Source organism: Berghia stephanieae, chromosome 10, assembly GCF_034508935.2.
Source record: "Berghia stephanieae isolate SIO BIC M18660-M18661 chromosome 10, UCSD_Bste_1.3, whole genome shotgun sequence".
Taxonomy (NCBI): Eukaryota; Metazoa; Mollusca; class Gastropoda; order Nudibranchia; family Aeolidiidae; genus Berghia; species Berghia stephanieae.
Genome location: NC_088369.1, coordinates 5,440,889 through 5,452,029, shown reverse-complemented (window position 1 = coordinate 5,452,029; position 11,141 = coordinate 5,440,889). Strand labels below are relative to the sequence as shown.

The 11,141-nt window shown below is 36.2% G+C and overlaps 1 protein-coding gene across 2 annotated transcripts in view; it reads left to right on the top strand.

Annotated features, from left to right (window-relative positions):
- Positions 1 to 7,101, top strand: part of LOC144956126 (iripin-2-like) — a 75,191-nt gene extending 68,090 nt beyond the window's left edge. Inside the window, exons 3-4 of one of the 2 annotated variants that reach the window (XM_078886485.1) lie at positions 890 to 1,031; positions 5,842 to 7,101. In XM_078886485.1, coding sequence (XP_078742611.1) covers positions 890 to 1,031; positions 5,842 to 6,054 — 355 coding nt within the window. In that variant the 3' untranslated portion in view covers positions 6,055 to 7,101. Of the gene's footprint in view, positions 1 to 889; positions 1,032 to 1,541; positions 2,237 to 5,841 lie in introns of those variants that run through there. The other variant, XM_078886486.1, reaches the window with a different exon arrangement.
- Positions 7,102 to 11,141: the final 4,040 nt, after the last annotated feature.

The following is an 11,141-nucleotide window of genomic DNA, read 5'->3' as shown; positions in this document are numbered from 1 at the left end:
AAAGACTTGAATAACCCAGGCGTCAGGCGCAGTGCAGTTCCGCAAATTGTGCTGGGACGATGTGACTTGCTCAAGGCCACACAGAGCAGCGGGTAGTTGAATTCGGTACTTTTATTACTAAGACCATACCGCTGAGCAAGTCTGCTCTTTTTTTATATGCTACTTATGAGACACGTATTACGCGATTCATAGTCGGTTGCTAATATAAGATTATTTCATTTCTTTATATTTATTACACGAGTCGTGCCAAATTACACTACGAGCTTGCGAGTAAGTGTTATTGCACGATAAAAACTAATAACGAGTTTTTAAAATGCAAAGAAATGAAAGTAAGAATGCGCTTTTCCCACCCCTCCAAGAAAGCTTCTAAGATATTCCGTGACCAATTGTATGGTAGTGATACTTCGATTCAAAAAAATTGTGTTTTTCTACATCTGTTTGAATGACAATTTACCTCCGCCCCCCTCCCTCCCCCCCCCCCCCCCAAATGAAAAGAAAAGAAAATCATTGGATTGTGTATTCATTCTCACCAAAAGATTATTTTTGATTGTCAATCAACACCTTATTCTAAACCAATAAAATGAGTGAAAGTATTCTGCAATCGTTGAAAATGTTTCTATTCAATTACGTATTTACTAAGAAATGATAAGGTTTTCCAATGGGAGAGGAGCAGGTGGACGAATAAAAGCTAGAGGTGCCTAAATGAGCCAATAAAATGGAGATAAAAAAATAAAGTGAGTAGATGTGACTCAAATATAAGGGAAAAAACACAAAACAAACAACGTTTCGGCCCTTGGCCTTCGTCGGGATACAGTAAACACAAATACAAATATGTAAAAACAATTATGGACGAATAAACCTCGTTTTACTTACGTTGTTTCCGTTCCAGAGCGGTCGTTAAGATTCCCAAGTTCAGCCTGGACACCGAGCAGTCACTGAAGGAACTCCTTCAAGCCATTGGAATCAGCAACATCTTCGAGAGCAATGCTAATTTCAGGAGGATGACCACCGGGCGGGTCGCTGTTAACAAGGTAAGTTCATAATCTGAAAAAATGTGTCTATGAAACAGAGCCAGACAAAGCAAGCAAGAAAAATACAAGAAAAAAATTTTTAAAAAAGCATCCCAAAAAATCTTTCTTCCTCGAATGAGGATCGAACCTCAGACCTCGTTATGTATTACGGTTCAGACAATACATTACGCTACTGAGGTTATTCGATGGCTGGGATGATTTTATTGCCTAAATATTGTATTTCATGGTTTATGTTTATATATATATATATATATATATATATATATATATATATTATATATATATATATATATATAGGACTACAATTTCAACTTCTACTGCCTCGTTCACTCCGACATAACACTGCATTTAGATGGTGGGTCACATTTATTTTTTTACCAAAAACAAAAAAACAACCCCCCCCCCCCGCCAAAAAAAAAAAAATTAAACAAGCAAACAAAACAAAGCAAAACAAAACAAAAAAAAATAAAATAAGAAGAGAAAAAAGAACTTTCTTTTCTTAACATCCAGGTCAAGCATCGGTGCGTCATTGAGCTCGACGAGCGAGGCACGGAAGCAGCGGCGGTGACCGGCATTGGGTGGTACTAGTCAGTATGCCTTTTCCTTTCGAGGCCACGAGACCCTTCATGTTCGTCCTGAGAGACGACGCCAACTCCGTCAACCTGTTCATGGGTCGTTACGTAAATCCACAAGGAGACAACATCATGGCTGATGATAATTAAACGTCCAGAGACAGTTTGTGTGTGTGTGAATCGGCCAAACCATAACATGGTCTATGTTAAAGAACAAATTTGCCGTAGTCAGGAAAATACTCATATTTGAAATTTGGCCAGAAAACTCGTCCTTCAAATATCGATCGATTTAAATGAGCCTCATCTTCGCAAAAAAAAAAAACCCTCACAAAACATTGGACTTTGCGAAGTCCCAGGTTTGAGAGTTTTTTTTTTTCGAAAATGAGGGTCATTTAAATCGATCGATATTTGAGGGACGAGTTTTCTGGACAAATTTTCAAATATGAATATGGGTTATTTCCAGAGAACGTCAGAAATTCATGTGGTGGGGCATGTGAAGACGAGTCAAATCTTCCATGTCAATAAATGTTAGAAATCACCTCGCTGTAGTGTTTTGGACTTTTCACCGTTTTTATTTATAAAATATTTTCTATCCTTTGAATAAAATATTACTATTTTTATTTCTAAAAAAAACAACAAACATTGGAAGAATATTTTTTCGGATTCGGCTTGAGGTTCCTAGGGTTTTTTTTCAGGTTGTGTTTGTGTGTGTGTGGTGGTGGGGGGGGGGGGATGTTAAAATTTATTAGTTCTCATTTTTAATCGTGAATATTCCGAATTTTTTAGTTTCTAGTTTACTCAATCATATTTTATCTACATTGCCGAACTCTGAAGAAAAATAAGACACGAATCTAAAATTTTGGCCAGAAAACTCGTCCTTCAAATCTCGATATCTTGTCAAAAAAACTATCTATCTATCTATTAATATATCTTTCGATCTATCTATCTCTGTCTCTATCTCTATCCTTCTCTCTCTCTCTCTATCTCTCTCTCTCTCTCTCTTTCCCTCTCTCTCTGTCTCTCTCTCTCTCTCTGCCTGTCTTTATATATATATATATATATATATATATATATATATATATATATATATATATATATCTGTGATTTAACTATCTACTACACTGATATTTTCAAATTATTTCCTTGTTGAATTTTGATATGAAAATAAACGCATTATTATAATGAAAAGGCGTTTTGAAAAGAATTTTATTAAGCAGTAAATGTTACCCACCTTCTCAAATCGGTTTTATGTATGGCGGGTAAAACTTGTGCTAAAATGTGAATTTATAACCAATCATCTGAATGCAGTATTATTATGATTAACACACTCTTTATAGTCACCTGGAACAACTGCAATAAATGACGTCTACCTTCTACTTCATGTCACACACAAGACCAAAGGGCTAGCGCTCAGGTGATCGCTGGTTCGTATAGATAGTATGCAGATGACGTCACTCAGGCCTTTGTTATTGTTTTTGTGAGTTGTTCTCACTAAACTGTTTAACCAGACTATAAAAGTTCATGGTTACACAGAGTTTGTGTGTTGGTCCGTTATACTTCCGGATGGCAATGTTGTGAACTTCTCAGCCAAGTGCATACTATCTATAAGTAAGTAAGTAAGTAAGTAAGTTAGTAAGTATGGATAAAATTTGTGCTGAAAAGTGAATTTGTAACCCATCACCTCAAATTTATAGGGTATTATGGTGACGGGCTGAAAAAAAGCATATCAAAAAGGTGATTTTAAATCTAAAAGTGACCAGAACGGGAAAAAAATTGTTTTTGTCATTGTAACAAATGACGACGTCCATTGTTCTAATTAAAACATATAGATAGTATGCGCTTGGTAAGAATTTTACAACATTGCCATCCGGAAATATAAGGAACAAACACACAAACTATGTGTATCTTTAAACATTTATAGTCTGGCTAATACAGTTTAGTGAGAATTACTCCAACGTGGATTGCAAACAACAAAACAAAAAAGAGACAATAACAAAGACCCGGGCGACGTCAACTTCATTCTATCTATAAAGTAAAAAAGTAGTCCTTCAGAGTCTTTAAAGCCATATGAGCCGGTGTTTATCCCGGTTTCTATTAGAGTGAAACGGACCATAGCAATACTCACTCACTCACTCAATCCTCTCCGCGGACCCTCTGGTACTTGAGGCAATGCAAGGGGTCTCCACCTGGTCCTGTCAGCAGCTATTCTTGGGGCCATCTCGAGGGACAGACAGACCTCTCTGCTTTAGGTCCCTCCTCTCTACGGTACGTCTCCAAGTCTCCTTGGGGCGACCTCGCTTCCTCTTTCTTTGGGGTATCCACAGTAGTGTCTTACTTATCAGTGTTTCATCAGGTCTGCGACAGACATGTCCAACCATTACCATCTTCTCCTTTTAATAGCTTGCTACAATTTGGATAGGACGCTAGTCCAACGCAAAGTACTTTTCGCCAGATCTAACAGACCCAGCTACTCATTTACTGCTGGGTGGTTTTAGGAGAATGACCACCAGACGAATCGTTGTTAGCAAGGTAAGTTAATAATCTGAAAATGTGTTTATGAAACAGTGCCAGACAAAAGAAGAAGAAAAATACAAGAAAAAAAAAGCATCCCGAAAAAAATCAGTCTTACTCGAATGAGGATCGAACCTCAGACCTCTTCATTACCGTTCAGACGTGCTACCATTACACCACAGAGGTTATCCGATAGTTGGGATGGTTTTTATGTCTATAATCTTTACAAGGAGAGCAAGCGACGCGCTCTTATTTGTAGGTCTGATAATCCAATTCATGATGGGCTCATTGATGTACTTCATTCATTCATTCATTCATTCATTCATTCATTCATTCATTCATTCATTCATCCCATGATCTGATTTTTGTCGGGGGGATACATGACGGGATGCAGCTCTCACCACTTTTCGCAATTCTTGTCTATTGTTGATCTTCTCTAAGAGTTTTCCCATCTTCATTCTTGTCCATTCATTAATACTGTCCATCCAAACTTTCCTTTGTCTTCCTCTTCTTCTTCCCTCTTCAATGATACCCTCCATCCTCGTTCTTCACAAACGTTCATGCCTCACATAATTTGGTTCGGATGTCAGATCTACATATATATGTACACGTCGGTAGCAAGGTAAGTTGGCCTATGTGTGACCCATCTAATCAATCGGGTATATTACATTGGAATGAACTAAAAGAACAAAGTTCGAAGTATTTCGAACTTTTAGACAGTGCGGTTATGTGAGCCAGTGGTTTGACATTCGCTTTCTAATCGGAATGTCCTGGGTTCGAGCCTCGCTCGGCGCATAGTTGAGTCCCTGGAAAAGGCTCTTTACTCACATTCTCTTACCGTACCCAGGCGTATGAGTACCAGGTCGTTAAAAGCGGTGTTCTGTCCAAACATAAAAATCGCCTAACAGGCGTAATGTCCTGTCTGTTGGTCTGGGATCCCTTGTAAAGCGCATGAGTACGGCGAGATAAATTGAGTAAAGGGCCTTTTCTCAACAAGGATAACTATGCACCGAGCGAGGCTCGAACCCAGGACCTTCCGATCCAAAAGCGAGTGTCATACCACAAGACCACATAGCGCATATCTATTATTAATTCAACTACCAGTGCCTTGTCCTCTCCGATATAACATCGCATTTAGTTAGAGGGTCCGTTACAGTGAACGACATAATCAGTCGGATGGTGAAAAGGTTTGAACTGAGATATTGCCAGGTTTAGTTAGCATGTCAGTTTTTTAGAATAAAAAATGAGTTCTTGTCATAAATGATTAAACCAAGCCTTTTTGTACATCTTCGGGAAACATCAAAGCTGAAATTCACTTTTAAATATTTATGTATCTACTGCTATCTAGTCAATATTGAAAAAATATGAAATTGAGAAAAGTTGCTGGATACTTTTTCCATATATCTGACCATAGCTTCATGAAAAATCACCCGATCTACTTCAAATAAAGGTTAAAATGCTCTGGGGAGCATATATATTCATTCAAAAAATGCAAATCCAAAATTTTCACCTTCCGATTGATTATGTCATGCATTGAATAAATTTACCCAAAAAATCAACAACAACAACAACTAATTAAATAGACAAACAAACAAACAAACAAGCAAACAAAACACAAAACATAAAAAAACAACAAAAAACCACAACAAAAGAACAACCCCCCCCCCCCCAAAAAAAAAAAAAAACAAAACAAAAAAAAAAAACAACTTTCTTTTCTTAACATCCAGGTCAAGCATCGGTGCGTCATAGAGCTCGACGAGCGAGGCACGGAAGCAGCGGCGGTGACCGGAATTGGCGTGGTCACAATCAGTAGGCCTTTTTATTTCGAGGCCACGAGACCCTTCATGTTCGTCCTGAGAGACGACGCCAACTCCGTCAACCTGTTCATGGGTCGTTACGTGAATCCACAAGGAGACAACATCATGGTTGATGATAATTAAACGTCCAGAGACAGTTTTTGTGTGTGTGTGTGAATCGGCCAAATCATAAACATGGTCTATTTTAAAGAACAAATTTGCCGTTCTCTGGAAATAATCATATTTGAAAATTTGTCCAGAAAACTCGTCCTTCAAATATCGATCGATTTAAATGACCCTCATCTTGACAAAATCTTCATGGCAAAAACTCTCAAACCTGGGACTTCGACCTCGGGTCATTTAAATCGATCGATATTTGAAGGACGAGTTTTCTGTCCAAATTTTCAAATATGGGTTTTTTCCAGAGTACTGCAGAAATGATCATGGTTGAAGATAATTAAAAGTCCAGAGATGATACTGGCAAATAACAAATACATAAATTGTTTTCTATGATAAAGGTTAGATGGGGTGACGCATGCAATAAATAGTTAAAGCTCATATGCTAATTAACTCACTCAATCCTAGAGATTTTTGCTACTTTTCAAAATTGGAAAAAAAATGTATTAAAGATGAGCATCTGCATATATATTTTCGTTCAACTACCATTAACAGGCAAACAATAAGAACATTAGCTTTGACACTACGCCTATAATTTGTCTAAGAAAAATGTAATGAATAGGAATTGGGTAAAAGTAACCTGGGTAAACAACTGATATAGTTGGTGTTAGGGTTGAGAGAGTTAATATAATAATATGTGTAAGAAATCACATCCCTGTAGTACTTTTGACTTTTCAAAGTATTTATTTATAAAATATTTTCTCTTACAATAAAATGTAGCTTTTAAATGAAAAAAAAAAACAATGAAGGCAATTCATTCCTTAGTCAGGTTGGGGTTTGTTTCTTTGTTGTTTGTATTTTGACGGGGGAAAGAGGACAGGGGGGGGGGTGTACAAGTTATTAGTTCTCATTTGTAATCGTGATTATTCCCAATTTTTTATTTTCTTAGTTCACTCAATCAGCGTTTAACTATACTCCGTACTCTGGAAAAGTTTTGCGAGAAAACTCGTCCTTGACATATTGATATCTTGTCAATAACTTTTAAACCTGGGAAATCATTCTCTCTCTCTCTCTCTCTCTCTCTCCTCTCTCTCTCTTCTCTCTCTCTCTCTCTCTCTCTCTCTCTTTATCTATCTATCTATCTCTCTTTCTTTTTCATTCTCTCTCCTTGTCTTTCTCTCTCTCTCTCTCTCTTCTCTCTCTCTCTCTCTCTCTCTCTCTCTCTCTCTTATCTCTCTCTTCTTCTTCCTGTATATTTCCATCACTCTAATTACCATATATTCTTGAGCTGGTTGAAATTTGAATGAAATATAAATATCTCTTTCATGAAAACGCTTTTTGAGTTTGTATAGACATTTAAAAAGGAGATGAAAAGAAGATAGAAAGAGAAGAAGAATGAGAAGAAGAAGAAGAGAAGAGAAGAAGAAGAAGAAGAAGAAGAGAGAAGAAGAAGAAGAAGAAGAAGAAGAAGAAGAGGGAAGAAGAAGAAGAAGAGAAGAAGAAGAAGAGAAGAAGAAGAAGAAGAAGAAGAAGAGAAGAAGAAGAAGAAGAAGAAGAAGAAGAAGAAGAAGAGAAGAAGGAAGAAGAGAAGAGAGAAGAAGAAGAAGAAGAAGAAGAAGAAGAAGAAGAAGAAGAAGAAGAAGAAGAAGAAGAAGAAGAAGAAGAAGAAGAAGAAGAAGAAGAAGAAGAAGAAGAAGAAGAAGAAGAAGAAGAAGAAGAAGAAGAAGAAGAAGAGAAGAAGAAGAAGAAAGAGAAGAAGAAGAAGAAGAAGAAGAAGAAAGAAGAAGAAGAAGAAGAAGAAGAAGAAGAAGAAGAAGAAGAAGAAGAAGAAGAAGAAAGAAGAAGAAGAAGAAGAAGAAGAAGAAGAAGAAGAAGAAGAAGAAGAAGAAGAAGAAGAGAAGAAGAAGAAGAAGAAGAAGAAGAAGAAGAAGAAGAAGAAGAAGAAGAAGAAGAAGAAGAAGAAGAAGAAGAAGAAGAAGAAGAAGAAGAAGAAGAAGAAGAAGAGAAGAAGAAGAAGAAGAAGAAGAGAAGAAGAAGAAGAGAAGAGAAGAAGAAGAAGAAGAAGAAGAAGAAGAAGAAGAAGAAGAAGAGAAGAAGAAGAAAAGAAAAGAAGAGAAGAAGAAGAAGAAGAAGAAGAAGAAGAAGAAGAAAAGAAGAAGAAGAAGAAGAAGAAGAAGAAGAAGAAGAAGAAGAGAAGAAGAAGAAGAAGAAGAAGAAGAAGAAGAAGAAGAAGAAAAGAGAAGAAGAAGAAGAGAAGAGAAGAAGAAGAAGAAGAAAGAAGAAGAAGAAGAAGAAGAAGGAAAGAAGAAGAAGAAAGAAGAAGAAGAAGAAGAAGAAGAAGAAGAAGAAGAAGAAGAAGAAGAAGAAGAAGAAGAAGAAGAAGAAGAAGAAGAAGAAGAAGAAGAAAGAAGAAGAAGAAGAAGAAGAAGAAGAAGAAGAAGAAGAAGAAGAAGAAGAAGAAGAAGAAGAAGAAGAAGAAAGAAGAAGAAGAAGAAGAAGAAGAAGAAGAAGAAGAAGAAGAAGAAGAAGAAGAAGAAGAAGAAGAAGAAGAAGAAGAAGAAGAAAGAAGAAGAAGAAGAAGAAGAAGAAGAAGAAGAAGAAGAAGAAGAAGAAGAAAGAAGGAAGAAGAAAGAAGAAGAAGAAGAAAAGAAGAAGAAGAAGAAAAGAAGAAGAAGAAGAAGAAGAAGAAGAAGAAGAAGAAGAAGAAGAAGAAGAAGAAGAAAAGAGAAGAGAAGAAAAGAAGAAGAAAGAAGAAGAGAAGAAGAAGAAGAAGAAAGAAGAAGAAGAAGAAGAAGAAGAAGAAGAAGAAGAAGAAGAAGAAGAAGAAGAAGAAAGAAGAAGAGAGAAGAAGAAGAAGGAAGAAGAAGAAGAAGAAGAAGAAGAAGAAGAGAAGAAGAAGAAGAAAGAAGAAGAACAAGAAGAAGAAGAAGAAGAGAAGAAGAAGAAGAAGAACGCTTCGAACGCAAGGGGACCAAGATCGATCCCTGGTGAAAACGAGATTTTGATAGGATAGCTGGGTCCGAAGTGTATATTTTGACATCAAAGAAAGCTTTGAGTTAATCATCAACTAATCATGAATTCCCACAAAATACTGGAGCATTTATTAGAGCGCAATATCCACTAAATGTGCTCAAAGTGCTTTACAAATACTTTTTAATACTGTAAGAACATGTGAGTAAAGAACCTTTTCCAAGGACTCAACTATGCGCCGAGCGAGGCTCAAACCCAGGAACTTCTGATTTGAAAGCGAGTTTCATACCACTAGACCACAATAGCCGATCAAATCACACAAATATTTATGCTTCTGCCTGATTCAAGATTTCTCCAAAGGTGAAAAAGTGGGATATCATTTTCTTTCTACCTAATCCCCTCTTTATAAAGAATATAAATTCGAGAAGAGGACAACAGATATTAATCAAAAACACACAGAATTTTAAAAAATAGAAATACACACATACACACACACATACACACACATACACACGCGCATACACTGATGGAAAGAGAAGAGAATGAAGAGATAAAGAAAAGAGAAAAGATACACGGGGAGAGAAGGAGAGAGAGAGAGAGAGAGAGAGAGAGAGAGAGAGAGAGAGAGAGAGAGAATAGAAAAACAGAGATAGATAAATAGAATCCATGATGGATGGGCTTAAAGACAAAGTAGGAAAAAAAAAAAGATAACACTGAAAGGAACTGACGTAGTATGAATAAAAAATGGTAAATTAATAATTTTCCAGGCATTGTTCTCAGTTCTGACCCGTGCAGGCAATGTGATCGATAGAAAATTTATCGATCATTGATGTACCAATCATTTGATTGAAGTCACAACTTGGTTTCTTTGTTGTGACACGTAGGGCTTCAGATGGAATTAATGGCTTCCTGCTAATTCAGCGTGGGTTATCGCTATTGTTGTCAAAATCTTAAAACTGGTTTAAGTGTATTTTAACTTTTAAAAAAAATTAACTTAATTTTACTTATTTTAACTTAACCCTTTCATTACAAGCCATTTTCAGAATTTTCCCCAACATTTCACGCCCACCCAACACAAAAATATTTTTTTTTCTTACTCAAACAGAAAAGCTACAAATACATTCTATGCATAATATTAATCAGAAAAAAAATAACTCTACAGCACAGTGTCACGTTATTGTAGATAGTTATACTAAAATATTTTTCTTTAACTTGTGTGATTTACAAAAAAAATAAATGATAAAAGTGCTGTTAGGATCGAACGGATGTGACGATTTTCCTATGGTTGGCAAGGAGAGGGTTAATACCTCAATCAATTTGCCTGTGACATTTGATGGAATAAGTCCATTAATAAAGTAGTCATTTAGAGCCATTAGGTCTACGAAGCAGGAGTTTATCCTTATAGAAAAAAAGAAGAAAAAAAACAACCCCAAAAAATCAGTCTACCTTAATGACCTTCCATTAATGGTAGCACGTCCGAACGGTAATCAGAAGGTCTGAAGTTCGATCCCCAGTCAAGGTAGACTGATAATTTGGGACGGTATCTTTTCTTCTATTTTTCTTTCTTGCTTGGTCTGGCACCTTTCATACACACTTGTTCAGATCTTTATCTTATACTGGTGCCTGCTCCTTAATTTCTATAATTTGATATTCTTTTTCTATGACATCTAAAATTAAACTGTTGCTGCTATCATTACGACTGTCATTATTACTATGACTACCACCACTGCTACTACTACTACTACTACTACTACTACTACTACTACTACTACTACTACTACTACTACTACTACTACTACTATTACTACTACTACTACTACTACTACTACTACTACTACTACTACTACTATAATAATAATAATAATAATAATAATAATAATAATAATAATATATAAAAATGATACTACTACTACTACTACTACTACTACTACTACTACTACTACTACTAATACTACTTCTACTACTACTACTACTACTACTACTACTACTACTAGTACTACTACTAAAATAAATTGAGCCTTTATATAGCGCAATATCCACTAAATGTGCTCCAAGCGCTTTACAAGGGGTCCCACGTCAACAGCAACATTTAACATGTAGGACGGGACATGACGAGATTACAATTTTTTGGACAAAGACAACGC